This window comes from Felis catus, chromosome D1, assembly GCF_018350175.1.
Source record: "Felis catus isolate Fca126 chromosome D1, F.catus_Fca126_mat1.0, whole genome shotgun sequence".
Classification (NCBI taxonomy): domain Eukaryota; kingdom Metazoa; phylum Chordata; class Mammalia; order Carnivora; family Felidae; genus Felis; species Felis catus.
The window spans coordinates 110,421,108-110,438,290 of NC_058377.1; the positions used below are offsets into that span (position 1 = coordinate 110,421,108).

Below are 17,183 nucleotides of genomic sequence, written 5' to 3' on the forward strand. Positions count from 1 at the left end.
CAGAATCTTCTAACAATGGCGTGATCATTCAGGCTTGTGGACCGAATTTTTGTGAAAGTGGATGTTGCTGTTTCCTGTCTCCAGACGCTAAAGCCAACAGTCAACTCGTGGCTCTCGAGACACCTTTCAAAAGAGAGTGCACAGAAGATTGCCATTTTTCTCCCGACTAGGCAGAAATGCTTCTTTAAAAAGAATACACAAGCTGTCCCAAGCAAGCAGTTCCGTGCCCCCTGAGTTCTCGGCAGACTGCAGGGAAGACTGGCAACTGCACACGGAGAGGGCCCCCTGGGTCCACACGCGGCAATTACACCCGCCTCCTCTGGGAGAGGCTTGGGCAGCTCGGGCTTTGCCGCCGGCTGTCATTTCAGAAAGTCTTTCTTTCGGGGCGGGGGGGGGGAGGGATGATGGTCGAGACACAAACACCAAAAGAAATACCATCTGAGAGAATACCTGGGGGGCGCTTGCAGGAATACTGCTGTGAATGTATCCTCGTGTGGGGTGGCCTCAGGGGTGACCGGTGCTAAGCCTCTGGCTCCTCCAGAGCACGGAGCCACGCCTGTCAACGCTAACACACGGCCCTCAAAGTTAGCTACTTCTACCCTCCAAGTACTCGAAACCATCATTCTGCAGAAAGGGAATTTGAACCAGTCAGCCCCCTCTGCAAGCAGTCACTGGAAAGTAACGCATTTCTACTCGGTAATGCTGGGACCACAGCTCAAAGGGGTTACTCGTTCGCTCTGAACTCGAGCCATGGCATTTCTAGGGGGTTCTGCGTAACTACCTGTGCATCCGTCGTATCCCGGAGCTAAGGCGTAAGCTCCCTGACGGAGGGACGGAGGGCCCAAGTCCCACACATCTCCGTATCTCTTCAACAACTAGCGGGCTTTTAAGAAGTATTTGGTTTACTAATAAATATTCCCTAGCTGGTCACATAGTACACTTCCAGACGCTGTCTATCTTACGCTCTTTTAGACTCTGTGGTGTACTGAGTTCAGTATGTATACAGTCGGCATAGAGCTAACGCCCCCCGTGTCACAGAGCCATTCGCTGTGGGCAGCGTGGTGGCCGTGGCCGCGCTCTTTGGTGTTTCGTGCACGAATTTCTAAACCGGGCTTCACAAGTCTCCAGTTTCACCAAGGAACCAGACTCCAAAAACAAAACATTGGTTACGTTCCATTTATTGTTAGAACCAACAGTCAACAGTGAATGACGGGCTAACTGCTTGCTCTCTCTCTGTTCACCTGGGACAGTAAGGGCTGGAGTAGGAACGCATCACTGCTCTTCCACTACTGGGCTTACCCCCGGCCCCCGGCCCCCGGCGGCAGGCAGGTGCAGGGTTCACGGCAGTGGCGTTCACCGTCGTGGGAGCTGCCGTCCCTTTGCTCCAGGGCTTTCTGCAGGGAAGGGGTGCACCTGTGCTGGGCCGAAAACATCCGAAGACGGGGAGCGGAGCCCAGCACAGCCAGACTTAAGGAGGCACGGAGGCACTACCAAGTAGCCGTGGATACTCGGCGCGCCGAAACGGGCGTCCCTAGGGATCACGGAGTCAAAACTTCGAGACTTTGTTCCTGTCGGAAACCAGCGGACTAACGAGCCTACGGCTTTAGCGGCAAGGAGAGGAGACCGGTGTCACCCAGAGGAAGCCGGCAGCCATGAAACCGGTTCCGGGACTTCAAAGCTCCACAGACACGACGCGTTTCCTTTTTGCCCGGCTCGGCTTTCCTCGCTTTCTTTTCTTTATTCTCCGTTCTCTCTTTCTCCAGTCTGCATATGGTCTTGCCCCCTCGTACAACTGGCATCTTAAGGCTTGCTTCTTCTTCTCACCCCTCTCGCCGTTTTCAGTAGTGGCTAACACATGTCCTAGTATAGCAACCTTCGAAACGCTCCTCTCTCCCAATTCTGAGTCTGGGAACTGGCGGTTTGGTGAATTGGTTCAGTTCATTTTGAAAAGGGCAAGCAAGCAGTAAAAAGGTGGAGGCCTCGAGGCCAGAAGCTACGAACTGCCCAAGTTCGCGTCATGGGTGCTAACGGACCGGGGCTCGGCACGGGGACGCGTGCACGCCTCTACGCCTCTACCCAGTCCTCCGTATTCCCGTAGGACCTAATGCCATCATGACAGTCAAACTAACACCTTGAAAATGTGTCTCTCAAACACAGGACGACCCTGGAACACATGATGAAGAACGTAATATCCAGTTACCAGGTATTCAAGAAAAGCAGACAGTTCAGTCGAGGGCATAGGACTGAATCTGGAGGCGGGACACAGACTGCTTTTGTGCTCAGATCACGTCTAGAACCTTGCAGTGCTGCTGAAGCACACGAGTCCCAGGGTTTCTCTCAAGATTTAAAAGATCAAAACTACTGAAGTGAAGCACACTTTAGAAAGATAATTGTGTGAAAATACTTAAAAAAAGAAAAAAAGAAAAACGAAGATATATGCTTATCAAATCTCCCTTACTTACTTGCATTGTTTTTTTCCTGAGTGGTATCTGCATCAGTGTTAGAGCTGACAGATTGACTGTCTGAGTTTTTGCTGCTGTCACCTAACTTTTTAAGCCTATTTAAGCGTTTATCTGTCTCTCTGAGTCCGTATTTGCTATTGATAACAGGAGCAGGTGCAGGCAGTCCCGCTCTGGATTTAAAAGCACCGGTTCCCCGTCTGAAAGAGAAAACAGCACAGGTTAAACAGCGTACCGACAGCAAGTTCAGCTGCTGAGGGCTCAAGGCCACATCAAGTCAACAGTTGTGGTGCACTGATGAGGCCTCAGTCATCACTGGAAATGTACCCGGTCTAGGACTCGAGGAAGAATTAAAACTGTATATAAAGTTAACACAAAAAACCCTCTAGACGTAAAGTAACAAATTGCTGGACTACTGTCAATTCATTACTAACTGCCCATGAGAAACCACCAGGCCCTGTAGAAGTCCACGCTTAGGTGAAAAGAACTAATTCGTCAATTTCAAAACTGGTTAGTGCAATAGTCAGGTCTGTGTTGTGGCTTAAGTAACCCACCTGTTAATTAGATTCTAGCTCTGTTCTACACAATTTAACACTACAACACTGACATCAAGAATTAAGGGATTAGGGGTGCCTGGTTGAGCATCCGACTTTGGCTCAGGTCACGATCTCGTGGTTTGTGAGTTCGAGCCCCGCGTCGGGCTCTGTGCTGACAGGTCAGAGCCTGGAGCCTGCTTCGGATTCTGTGTCCCCCCCCCCCCACCTCCGCCCCACCCCTGCTTGTGCTCTCTGTCTTTCAAAAATGAATAAACATAAAAAAAAAAAAAAAGAATTAAGGGATTAAAAAAAGAAACCAGAGAATTTCCATAAATTAAGCCATTACTTAAGAATTCAACATTAGATACAAAGAAACCTTAACTGGCATCCTGTATAAGGTGGCTACACTGTATCAGTGAATATCTGACTCGTGGGACAATAAAAACTGTTTAATTTCTTTTTTTTTTTTAAGTTTTTTTTTTTCAACATTTTTATTTATTTTTGGGACAGAGAGAGACAGAGCATGAACGGGGGAGGGGCAGAGAGAGAGGGAGACACAGAATCGGAAACAGGCTCCAGGCTCTGAGCCATCAGCCCGGAGCCTGACGTGGGGCTCGAACTCACGGACCGTTAGATCGTGACCCGAGCCGAAGTCGGACGCTTAACCGACTGCGCCACCCAGGCGCCCCAGAAAAACTGTTTAATTTCTTTCAAGTTATTGAGATAACCACAATTAACAAAATATGACTAAATACAAGACGTCAGAAACTTGCTTTTACCACAGGGCAAGAATGATCTGTAGTCCACTCTAATAATAATTTACGTTTTTATGTAAGTTCTTCTGAAGTGAAGGTGCTCGCAGAGGCTCTGATCATTCTCAATTAGCCTAGCTTTGCAGACGTTAACTTGACTCAGTGTGTAATGGTACATTTCTACTCAGCTCTATTCAGAAGAATAAGTTAATGAGGTTATAAAAAAGCGCTACACATCACATGCAAAAAATGAGAAATTTGTTTGGGCCGCAACTGCCTTCCCGGAGTTGCCTCACTGCCTGCCCTCAGCTTGTTGAAGAAAAGCCGTATAACCAACGCGGTTTCTGAACTCGCCACACAACTGTGGGCACCCTCCAGCCTGGGAGAGATGCTGGCGCCTACAGGGTCCCTCCCTGCCGTCCTACGCCTCCTCGCCAGGGGGCACACACCTAAACCTACTGCCAAGACGACTTCCGGCAAGCAAGGTAAGCATTCTTGCTTGTTTCACCTTTCTAGAACATATCTGGGATTCCATCTTCATTAACACTTCTGTGAAAATCATGACGAGCTTATCGTGTGGCTGCCTCAGTGCTGTTTTTGGAAGGTGCATGAGAAATCGCGCTAAAACCTGTAGGTGATCGTCACCAAGGCAGGCAAGCAGTTCCCCTCCACTCCACACTTAAGTATGTGCAGAACGGAAAATAGGAAATGTCAAAGGCGATTTCATTTCCTAGGGATTAAGGGAGTAATGCATTATTTTCAGACACTTCATGCCTTTTCCCCACAACTTGTAACATTTTTGGTTCCTTCCTAGAAAAATGGGCCATATTTAAAGTACACTTCACCACAAATGATCACGGTGGAATTATTTTATCTGGAAATCAGAGAGTTGTTTTTGTTGTTTGTTTTCTGTTTTCGTTACAACTCTACCATTCCCCTGCTGTCTACTTCCCTGACGTTTTCTTCCTAAGGAAGAAAGACCTGCTCCTGCTGCCGTGACACGCAGAATGATGCTAGGACCTAAATCCACGAAGCACAAGTTGACAGCCAGCCAGCCCGCACCCCCGGGGCCCCGAGGCACCGGTGGGGGACCGTCTGCCAGTGTGCTATCCTCCGCCACGGTCTCGCACACCGGTTTACACCGTTGGATCTTTTTAAGCAAACAAAACCAAAACAGGAGCACACCATCCATCTTACTCAGCAGTCGGCTTTGCCGTCACACAACGGACGGATACATCTCAACTGAACGTGTGTGTTCTGAAGAGTGTACTTTTTCCACTGAAGAAACAATCCGTGATGGATTCGATCACTCCTCATTGCTGGTTCCTGGAAGTTGCAGGGCGTCTTTGGGTTTGCTGGCCACCACAGACACTGCTACACTGCTCTGAAACCAAATCCTTACTAACTACTGCTATTTCCACAGGCTAGATTCTTCCGCCCCGGACTGACTGCCAGCTAAAAGGGCGCGCTTATTTTTAACAACCACGGCCAGACAATTCACGTCATGCCTGCTAACAGTGTACGAGGGCCCGTTTCTCGACATCCTCACCAGCACTGTAAGGTACAACTCTGAAATTCCGCCGCTCTGACCGTGACAATGAATCCCTGGTTCCTGTCTCCATCGTCTGCTTTACGGCCCTTGTTTTCTGTGTGGCATCCTCCTTACCCTGCCCTCCTCTCGGAGTCTGTCTCTTCCTTGTGAGCTTCTAGGAGCTTTTTCTTATTAGGATTATTAACGCTTTGCCAGATGGGTGCCGTTGCCTCTCTGGTTCATCATTTGACTTCGATTTTGACCAAACGTGTTCGTATTCACCATTTCTTGTCTTCTTTTACATACAACATTTCCACTACTCCAACATTAGACAGAAAGCCTCCTTGATTTTTTCTAATCATTTTGCGCTGTATTTTAAAATTTAAATCTTTAATCCACCTTGAATTTGGCTTCTCTTCCAGATGCATAATGAATTATACTAACATCATTTGTGATAGAAATCGTTTCTCCACATGCGATGTTAAGATCTCATACACACGTGCCTCTATCTCAGGCCTCCATTCATATCCCATCACCCATTTGTCCATTTCTGGGCCACGATCGAGTGTTGGTCACAACTGTTTCCTCCTAACTTTTAGTATGTGTTAAAACAAATCTCAAGCTACACTTCAGACATTTTTTCTTAACTTCATCAGACGTATTTTCATATAAGCTTAAAAATAATCTAATCCTTCCTATTTTGGGGTCATTCATTAGACTTTACTGCTCAAGTGTTCTACAGTAAAATTAGCAGTACTTAAGAATGCAGAACAGGGGCGCCTGGGTGGCTCAGTCGGTGAAGCGGCCGACTTCGGCTCAGGCCATGATCTCGCGGTCCGTGAGTTCGAGCCCCGCGTCAGGCTCTGTGCTGACAGCTCAGAGCCTGGAGCCTGTTTCAGATTCTGTGTCTTCCTCTCTCTGACCCTCCCCCATTCAGGCTCTGTCTCTCTCGGTCTCAAAAATAAATAAACGTTAAAAAAAAAAAATTAAAAAAAAAAAAAAAAGAATGCAGAACAGTCACTATCGTGTCAGGATGGTCAGAGCTAGAAATACGCATCAAACGCATCCAGGAGATTTGACCCATCATCTCGGAACCTCCATAAGCCTTCTGCTCACCGTTTCTTCACAGAGCCGGCTCTGGGACGTCCTGCAGCTCCCGGCAGAGCACGTGTGTGCGTCCTCACGGCTGGCACTGTGCTAGCCTGGTTCACCCTGCACGCACGAGACCTGACAGGAGTTAGCTCCTCAGCTGATACCTGAGGAAGAGCTGAGTGAGTCCTCTTGACCAGTCTTACCCTCTTTGGTGTTCCTGAGAACTCCCAAGAATAGCTGCAATCAACTTTAAATCAGACTGCTCAAGTGGTCTGAAGGTAGCTATGGCTGTTTAATGTCAAGCCTTTCCTTTAAAAAAAGGATCTGCTCATGTGTCTATTCCTCATACTAATAACCCTGTGGAGTAGGCAGGATCACCCCCACCTGACCAGTAAGAAGAAACTGAGGCTCACAGAGGAGAACTAATCTGCCTGAGGAACATGATGATACATGAAATTCTAGACTAGTCACACAGCTGTTTCAGGCTTGGTTCGGAATCCCGAGTAGGTGGTCACCCTTCTCAGGACAGCCTCCAAAAGCTTACTTAGCATACTGTATGTCCATTCACTCATCTGTTCGTTCATTCGCCAGGGACCTACTGTGTGCCAAGTAGTGTTCCGGGTGCTGGGTACGAGTGGAAAAGATAAAAGCCTCCATGGAGCTTATATTCTAAAGGGCAAATAACCAGAAGCCACAAAATAATTCTATAGATAAGGCCTGAGTGTTAACTGCGTTCTACACACATCACGTGAAGTAACCAATGTAATTCTCACAGCGACCCCGTGAGACCGCTGCTAACATTCTCTCCGTTTTACAGATGGGTAATTCGGGCACAAAAAGCAGTTAAAGTGTCCCAAGATCACATAGCTAATGACGTGCAGTCACAGGATTTCAACTCCGGGAGGCTCCAGACCTCAGGCACTTGACCGCTACCCTAGGTTGTCTCGAGATAATGAGTCTGAAGCATTGTTCAAGTATAATTAAATTATTTTGTGGATTAAAGGTCTTTTTCTGGACTGGTCTAAGATTTAACCAATGTTCAAACCACTTTTTACGTAGAACATGAAGGATTTTTTTTACTGCCCCTCCCAAAAGGGGGGGCAAAACCTCAGCAGCATCAGGAACAGGTTTCCTGCCGTTCCTTATGGCGAGGACCCCGATGATGGGAGAGAAACAGCTGGGGCAGCACAGGACTCCAGGCTCCTGCTCTCGCCTGACAGAGGGGGACACGTCCCACTACTTGGGAAGAAGGGAAGCGGGACCTCTGGGGCGTTCAGAGTCCCTCTGCAGGCTGGCCAGCGGCTGGGTGACTTCAGCGGGAGCATCGGTGCTACTGGACAGCCCTCCCCCCACCCGCAAGAGCGGCACAAAGTGGCAAGAACGAGGGCCAAGGTTCGGCTGCCCCGGGCTCAGACAGTTCAGTTTCTGTACTTGCAGTGTGGACGTACTTCTATTTACTCTCTCTCTCACAGATGGCTGTGGAGACTGAATGAGTCAGGGTTAGCAAAGTGCCCAGCTCAGTACAAGATGAGAAAAATGAGCTCGGGGCGCATGGGCGGCTCAGTGAGTTAAAAGGCCAGCTCTTGGTTTCGCCTTGGGTCATGATCTTACAGTTTGTGAGTTCGAGCCCCACCCTGAGCTCTGAGCTGATGGTGGAGAGCCCACCTGGGTTTCTCTCTCCCATTCTCTCTCTGCCCCTCTCCCTCTCATGCTCGTGCTCTCTCTCTCAAAATAAACAAACTTAAAAAAGAAAAATGGGTTCAACAAGTCCAGGTTGGCTCCCCTGGGTGACCCATGCAAGTCTGCACTGCCTGGGAACAGCAGCTTTCCTGCAGGACTAGCAAGACAAGCGTGTGACGTCACCTCCACGAGCTCCTGGGTGCAGAAATCACTCCAATGAGTAGTGTGAGCTAGCAGTCTGGCTAAGTCAGATTTGGGGGATTTCTACAAGGACTCCAGAATCTTGATGGGTCACAAGAGGAGCTTCCTTATTCAGAGACAGAATTTAGGAATCTTGAAGAGTACGTGCATCAAAACGTAGAAATTCCTGTGGTGAGGACAGCATGATGTACAGAGATGCTGAATCCCTGAGCTGTACAGCCGAAGCTGATGTAACCTTGTGTGTCAACTATGTTCAAATAAAAAAAAAATCCTGGGCCACCTGGGTGGCTCAGTAGGCCAAGCATCTGACCCTCGATGTCGGCTCAGGTCACTGTCTAGTGGTTTGAGATCGAGCCCCGTGTTGGGCTCTGCCCTGTCAGTGCAGAGCCTGCTTGGGTTTCTCTCTCCCTCTCTCTCTGCCCCTCCCTCACATGCGTGCACTCTCTCTCAAAAATAAACTTAAAAAAAAAAAAAAAAAAAAATCCAGAAGCCACAGCTTGGTAAGACACAGGACAACTTCAGTGTTTTCACAGGATTATCAGAAGCGAACGTCACTTGCCATTTTTGGGGCAACCCCACTCTGGCACTGTGGGTGTCTGTGTGCACACGCGTGGATATGCACGGGTACACACGTGTACGGTATTTCCCGTCCTCTCTTTAGGCACGCTGGTACTCTGATCTACTCAGAAGCAGCAGCTGGTGGTAAGAAAACTCTACAGGCTCAGGTGCCACGGCCCCCAAAGAGCTCCGTATCCCCCGACTGTTGATGCACATTTTATCGGACCAAAGCTACAGAACATAAGAGACTACCCCCCCCCCCACCACGTCTAAAGGAGAAGGAAGCAATGTTAGCTGGTGCCCATAATCATCAGGCGGTTGTAAGAACACACAAGCTGGACGTTTTCCTTGACGCATACCTTTCGCAAGTATAACACTCGCAGAACTCGTTATTTTCTCCAAAGAACCCGTCTCCGTAATAACAAGAAATCTCTTCTCCGGGTTCAATGTCTCTCAGAGCCTTCACACACGCCGTATCTCGACCAGTTGACACAAACTGAAATGCAATGAACTCATTAAGAAACTCATACCTGCAGCAGAAACAAAATACTTGCAGTAAAAAAAAGTTTATGCTTACCTTACAGTTAGGTCTGCAATCTGAAAAATGTCCAAAAGATAAAGTCAATTAACTGTAGATAAGATCTGAAACACGAACAATTACAGAAATCCAAAATAAGCTTTCCACATCATTTCACAACTTTTGACAGAAGCCTAGGTCTCAGGTTAAGCGACAGGATTGTTTGTTTAATGCGCTGGTGGGGAAAAATAAGAAAGTCCTATTTCCAGCCTCCTCTACAGGGAGACGAGGTTCCACGCAGTCTGACAAGGTCATTGCTGCGTCTTAGCAGTACTGCCCGCCACTCGCACGGCCACCCGAGGAGCGCAGCTTACCGTGGTTTATAAAGGCGGCGGGACCAAGCCAGAGCTGGGCACAGTTTTTCCTTGTGGAATACATGACACTGAAGTCGTTTTCTCCGTGTCTAAGCAGCATGTTCTCCTCAATTTCTGAAAGTTCGGCAATACAACCCACCAGTAATTCTATTTTGTCATTTCGTTTCCTATTTAAAATATGTCATGTTAAAAATTACTAGTAATTATAAATAACAAGGCTTCTTTTAATAAAATAAGCCTGTCCAATAAATACCGGGAATCCAGAAGACCTAGCTGTGTGCATCTTGGCTGACCCCCCGGGACCTTCACTGGGCTACGCTCTCATCCTCCCTGGAAGGCCGACGGCCTCGGGCCACAGCCGCCCTACAGCTGCCTTAGCCCGACGAGAGAGACGGGGAGGTGCTCCAGGCCAGAAGCCGCGCTACCTCGTCTCCGAGTCCCCTACGGTCCCTAGTACAGCGTGTTGCAGGCAGGGAGGATTCAAATATCTGGTACACCAAATGCAACTTGCTGAGGGTGGACGGAGGAGACAGAGACAGGCAGTAGTAGTAAAGGTCACGGGGACCCGGAATGAGGACACCACCCTCTAGAACAGCGCTATCCAAGAAAAACGTAACGGAAGCCAAACGTGGGGTCTGCAGCGTTCTAGTAATGACAATCAGAAAGTAAAGAAAAAACAAGTGAAATTACTTTTAATAATGTCTTTGAACCCGAGAGGCCCCCGCTACTATCTCAGCAGGTAATCAGTAGAAGAAACATCAACGGGAAACGCGTTTTACCATAAAACTTGGCGCGTAAATCACATTTACAGTACTTCTCAGTACAGACTAGCCACCGTTCAAGGGCCCAAGAGGCACAAGTGGCTGGTGGCTGCTGTGCTGGACGGTGCGGCTCTAGACTACAAGACCAGAAAGCTACACGTCCACCGAAAGCACCGGGAGCCGGGGGAGTGGACCAGCGGACTCAATATACTATGATGTGCGCTCGCGCACGTGCACCCGTCCAAACTGATGATGCTCGCGCACGCACACGCGCACCCACCCGAGACGCCTGGGTATACTGCTCTTCGCCCATTCCATTTTCAGGTACCTGATCCTAACGTTTTTGTTATAAAAAATACGTGAGGACAGCTTATAAGAAGGGCAACACGTTCCTTCTTCTGGGAGGTGAGGTAGGAACGGGCGTTAGAGGAAAAAAACGATCACACATTCTCTCATGAATGGCTTTTACCCTTCCTGGCTGGCCTCAACTTTACTACCCTTACTCAAGTTGGCACATACATGTACACGTGTACACTTAAGCAGGCAATTCGGCGGGACATTTCCACCTGTGAAGTTCCTAGACCGTTAAGACTTCACACCCAACCTTTCTCTAGGCCAGCAGGACACGGAGGGCCTAGAGCAGGCCTTCCGGGACACAGAAGCCAGGTTCTCCAGCCCCGGCACCTGGACTCCTTCGGCGGCCTCACCACCGAGCAGCATTCCGACTCGGTCAGAGTGCGCGGGCTGAGAGACGGGATCTGGTTCAACTCAGATTTCTAATTCCACTGTCCTGACCCAGGTCACTGGGCCAAGGCTCTGGCTTCACTCCTTCCCACAACTTTCTTAGCACTTCAACGGTAACTTAAGAGAGAACTTTAACTGACAGTATATTACGGGTTTATACTAGTGTAATAGTTACCACTCTTTTGTTGCAACTATTTTGGCTCCATTTTGTTCTGATGAGTATCTATTACAGGGCAGTATTTCAAATCCACTGTCAGTTGCAAACATTCGCAAGTAAATAAATACCTAAAACAGAAGAAAATAATGGTATTTGTATTAAACTGTTTATCCCGTTAGACTTACTCAGAATCCAAAAGCAAATCATCACCGAAATGTGAAACATTTAGGATCGTTAAGTAACAAACTCTGTGATTTTACAACTTCACGTATCTGAGCACCTGACGGCTCGGCCATGTTCCTCTGAAAGTTCATGGAGAATTTCACTTCCAGATGACCAAGTTGTCTCTCTGGAGAGTTATACAAATGATCTGATGTGTTATTAGATCTTCACATTGATCAGCTTTATGAAAAACTGACTTAAAAGTTTCAGCGTTCACTAAAACTTAAGTTTTAGTTTACTCTGCTCTTACCCACACAGATAAATAGTAGTAATCTTATCAATAAACCTACATGTTCCTTGAATAATTTCTCCTGCATTTTGTTCTTGTTGAGAAAATAGTGCCGTGCCCATTCGCCCGAAGTCAAACATTTGAAGGCTTTCTCCAAGTGTTCATCTTTCTTAAAACGTTCAATGACTTCCTTTAGTTCTTCTTGCCTTCCCTTAATAGGCCGAAATCTGAACGAAATCAAAACATTCGCTTTAGTTATCCGCCATCCCTGGGCCACTGTAGAGAAATCGTGAGGCAAGAAATAACCTGACAACAGCCAGACCTAATAAAAGAGAATAACCAGCGATCCTGACAAATCATTACTGCACAAGTAACAGCGATCACCAGGAGCCAGAACTTCTCTTTCTTCCAACTGTGTTTTGATTTTTTTTTCTTTCACTGTTACCTCGTTAACTGAGAAATGACCAGATGACTCAAACGAAGCTGTCTGCCTCAGGCTCACACTAGTCCTGTAAATCTGGACGGAACAAAAAGATCTACAACAGAGCTGGTCTGGTTGAGAGTCAGAACGACAAGAACTTTTCCAGAGCATGCACAATCGAGCCAGAAGAGTGCGAGGCAATGAGCTTCGGGAGGATGGGGCAAACAAAACCATGCCATCAACAGAACATTCTCCATGCGCGCAGTTAGAAACCCCCCAAATCGAGTACCCCAAGAGGTCCTGAAATACACCCTGATGCCCTAATATCCATGTCAAATTCATCTTTGAGAGGTGCACTCAGAAAACAAAAAGGGCAAAAACCACAACTCTAATGGTGGCGTTGCTGAACTGGTGACGTCGAAGCCGAAAGGCTTCCGTAACAAAACCAGCCATAACGCCTTCGGAATGTTGTACCGCTAGCAAGAGTCACACACGATGCGATCGTGGTCCAAGAAAGGCTTACACTGGTAAAGCCCTTTTTCTAAAGTTGTGTTCCCAGTAAAACATGTTCTATGACAAAGGTACTTGGACCTAAATTCCAAAATGTCTTCTCACGTCAATTGCCTTTGGCTTATTTTCCCCAATAAAGTTTTTTGTCGTTGCTGTTTTTAAATCTGCCAACAACAAAAGGAGTAGACTGCTATTCAGATAAGGTGTTAAGAAAAAACTATTAGTGGCTGAGAAGAAAATATATTTGAACTACACCTTACTCCAACATTTACAAACTGCACATCTCATAAACTTGAGAACTCTAACATCGCAGGAAGATCTGGCCCAAACTCCAGCACAGGAAGCAGAAGAAGTCTTTTTCTAGGTGAGCTATCACAAACGTATTCGTAACATTTCAGTGAAATTTCAAGCCACAGTCTCTCACCAAGGATTCCTTACTAGGTGCTGTGTGCGCAGGTGCTGTGGTGAAAAACAGGAGAGAGAAGACCTCACCGCTGTTCTGGAATGGAGACTCCAGTGGGACTAGAAGACACACGTATGCATCTAACAGTTAAGCAAGGCGTCGCTATGCTAATGCAAGTTAGCAGGGTACAAACGACACGCTACAGCACTTAGAGTACAGAAACTCTCGCCGAAGTGTAAGATCTGTTTGTGAAGGGGTTTTGGAGTTGACAACGATGTGGAGTTGACAATGAGGAATGCAGAATACTACCACAGGCAGGAAAGAATCCAAAGAAGGACGGCAAAGTGAGAGGGAGCCTACACAGAGGATCGTAAGGAGGCCGGGTTCGAAGAGATGAGCAAGAGAGTCAGCTGGCCGGCAACAGTGAGGGAAAGTACTAGCACAAAGAAGAGGGAAGACGTGAGATCCTGAATGGGTAAAATACTGTTTACTGGACCAGGACCCCTAGAGGACTTCCGGAGCTAGGAAAGCAGGCTGACGCCTTGGAGAACGAACTACCCACGGGCTCCTGTTTCAGTAAAGCTTCTCACAGCTGGTAAGCAGGACTATCAGGAAGACTTCGAACCCATCCCGGAGACAGCAAGCGGACAATGAGATGGACAAATGGGCAATGCCCTGTATTACTTTCCATTTCGACCAATGAGCACACCAGCCCGCCCTCACGGGCAGACGAGTGCAAGTCCTTCGAACAACTCTGAAGGTCTTTAACCAGGCTGTCGGAGAACCACCACTAAAATGATCTAAAAATCACCCGCAGAACTGTGGGAGCACCCATACTCCCGCGCAGGTCGACTACTCTACGAGGTACCTGTGGCCACAAGCGGTCTTCTCCAGACTGGGTTCCTCAGAAAACCTAAGTCCGTCTGGCTGCAGCCCTGCACTAGGGGGTCACGTGCGCGTGCAGGACGGACCAGACGAGCAAGCCGCTGCCGGCCGAGGCACACCCCTGCAGGCAGCACAGGACGCGACACGGCGGGAAGCGGAAAAGCAGCAGCTCACTCAGAGTACGACGAGCAGTCCAGGGCGTCAGGCGGCCAGGCTACAAGACCCCGGAAGGGCCCGGCGATCTCCGGGTTTCCCGTGGAACTGACCAACGGGGACACTCTGTTCTCAAATAATCACATGGCTCGATGCATTCGAGAGCAAACCGAAGTCAGGGCTAAATTCACCTAAAGCTCCTAAGCACCTGTCAGAAAAACAGGCTACGGACCTGGAACGGACACTGGCTCCTCCTGACAGGCTTTCTGTGTGCCCTCCACTTCCTGAGGCATGTCCCTCCCTATCTGAAACTGCCTGCCAGCTAGCCTTAGTTTTGTTCATGAGGCCAAACCACTTATATGCTGAAACCAACACAGAGTAACCAACTCTTGACTGCCTAATGGTCTGCCTTCTGTTTCCTGTGCTGACTTTCGTTTCTGCTCTCCTGCCTTCTATTGCCTCAAACGCAAACAAAACCCCCAAAACCGTCCCTCGTGCTACTCACCAGCAAGAACCTCCATTTCACTTAAAATGTAATTTACTGTCAAACTTTCTGTCTCGGTTGGCTGCTAGAAGGCGTGAAATGACACTGAGGCAAAGGAGGAGGAGATGGTTCTGGGTGCAGACAGGAAGGGGACGAGACAGTCGTTTTTGAGAATCCTACAGAAGTACATCCAAATCACCTGGCTGACAGTTCCAGTCAATCCCATCACGACAGATACCACAGGAAGATAAAAATTACTTAATCGCATAAGACTCTTACAACTAATAGGGCCAGAGCAAAAGGCACTCAAGACCCTTGAAAGCAATGACCTGGGTCCGTAGTACGGAGTGGGAAAATTCCCCCGGTCCCCTCCTGAAGCACGGTCATCCTAGACCTCCCATACGAACTGTACAAAGCTATCCTCACTCACACCACGGTTCTCAAAGCTAAAGGGGAATTTAGGTTCTCTAAAGCAACCCTCCGGTTCCATAAATGAGAAAAACCAGGTCCAGTGAGGGCCGTTAACGGAGGGACTACCGTTACCCAGTCCTACTCGCTCACGGGAGCTCCGGGGGCCCCCCGGTGGCGTTTCACGATCAGAATAGGATTTGACTTCGTTCGCCACAGAGCACAGCACGGAGCCCAGCCGGAGAGACAGTGAAAGGGCCGGACACCAATATATACTTTTGAATTGAGTATCTGGGGGACGGGGGACGGCAAATGGCATGGCAGGGGAGGCAGGAGACAGGTGTTTGGCACTTCCAATCAGTCCGTCCTTCCTCCCCCTCTTCATACAAACTTGACAACTTTAAATAAACCATTTATTTCTCTCCTCCTGCACCTCTGGATCAATGGCTGGTACATGAAATACAAAAAATATGTCATTTAAATCATTTTTATCGCAAAGGGCAGAAAGAAACATGAATTCACACTCCCACACACCTGTTCCCCACTCTTTCCAGAGACTGACTTCCCAGGTTTTCTTGCTATTTGGTTTTTCTGTTTCCAAACCCAAGTGACCAGGGAAGGAAGGGCTGCAGATGTGTGTGAGCTGTGCTACTGTGCCCTTCCAGGAGCAAGTACAACCAAGAGCTGACTGGAGGGAGGGGAAGAGGAGGGGGACAGAAAAAAGGGAGCGAGGGAAGGAGAGAGGAAGAGAGAGAAAACGCGCAAACACTTAAGATATAAAGTAAGAAGACCGTGAGGCAACATCGTGAACACATTTCCCCCTCAGAAAGTTTGACTGCACACGGACAGTTGGCAGGTGCCGAGGAATCGTGCTAGAACCACAGCTCTTCGCTCCTTCTCGACCTGAGAGTCAACCACCACCAGAGACACCCCGGCTGAGTCCCACCGGCAGTGCTCAGCTAATCCCAGGGAGTGACTCCTGATCTTTTGATGAATGCTTTCTCTTACAAAATTACCCTGTTACGGAGTACAGCTGTTACGAAGACCAAACTATTTGAAAAGGTTTGCAAAACGTTCTAAAAGTCGTGTTTATGCTGACACCTCCAATTACGTAACATAAGAGAACATCATAAAGGCCGAAACAGGTTAGTTGGTATCTTATTATTGTTTGTAATGCACTCTACCTACCTCACAGGGTTGTTGTGAGGAAAACTGTCAGATTTTGAAAAATGCCTTGAGCTCCTCGAAGGAAAGGCGCTATATAAATGCAAAAACAAACAACAACAATAAAAAACTATTTGAATAATTTGTACTTGTCATTTCTAAACAGACTTACAATAGTAGTTGTTCCAGAAGTCCTTAAAACGCTGTGACACTCGAGAAGATTGTGACACCATGGGCAGACTCAGTATAGTAACAAAAGCCAAGATGCTGAAATTCTTTCCTTCCCACACGACATCATTTGCCCCTTGATCATATTAAGTTAGAAGGTCTAGAAGTTTCATTACGCTTTCTAGTCAAGCACTTGACTTTACAGTGATATTTAGGGTGATTGATTTCTAGTTCGCATCCAACAGTGGACACGAAACATAACACGTAAACAACCAAATTAAAATTAGACAGTTACAGCACTGGAAGGATGGGTGCAGGCTGAAGTACAGCTTGGACCAAATAATAGAGAAAAGTCCCCAAAGTCCCACGAGGACTCTTCCCGTTTGTCACGTTCTCTCCTGCTCAGCCCAACGTCCAGCGAGTCTCCCCAACGCCTCAGGAGACTGAAATCTCTGGGTCACGCAGCCTAAAACAAGGGGCCGTGACAGAAAGCATCCCCCCTGCTGTACAACAGCACTTGTACAAGATCTCCGCTTGGTTTTTAAAAAAATCAGAGGCATGACTAACAACTCTCTTCTCTGGTTACAGGGAAGAATTTAATTTTCATAATTGACAAGAGTCACTTAAATCTAAGTACTTCCCAGTAAACTGAAATTTCTATTTTGTTTATACCATTTCCAGATATTCCGGCTGCAACTCTGACTCACTTGTGCATAAATGGAGGAACATATCAAGATTTAAACAATAAGCATTCGGAATAGAGCCAGCTAAGGA

At 47.7% G+C, this 17,183-nt stretch overlaps 1 protein-coding gene across 7 annotated transcripts in view; it reads right to left on the bottom strand.

Moving 5' to 3' along the window:
• KMT5B (lysine methyltransferase 5B) overlaps positions 1-17,183 on the bottom strand; it is a 58,454-nt gene that overhangs the window by 8,628 nt on the left and 32,643 nt on the right. For 5 of the 7 annotated variants that reach the window (XM_045039650.1, XM_023240156.2, XM_023240157.2 and 2 more), the window contains 7 exons: positions 16,266-16,334; positions 11,875-12,040; positions 11,381-11,490; positions 9,701-9,867; positions 9,387-9,406; positions 9,169-9,305; positions 2,463-2,659 (listed from right to left, as the gene is read on the bottom strand). In XM_045039650.1, the coding sequence (XP_044895585.1) occupies positions 2,463-2,659; positions 9,169-9,305; positions 9,387-9,406; positions 9,701-9,867; positions 11,381-11,490; positions 11,875-12,040; positions 16,266-16,334 (866 nt within the window). Of the gene's footprint in view, positions 1-2,462; positions 2,660-9,168; positions 9,306-9,386; positions 9,407-9,700; positions 9,868-11,380; positions 11,491-11,874; positions 12,041-16,265; positions 16,335-17,183 lie in introns of those variants that run through there. The other 2 variants (XM_023240158.2, XM_019812787.2) reach the window with 2 other exon arrangements.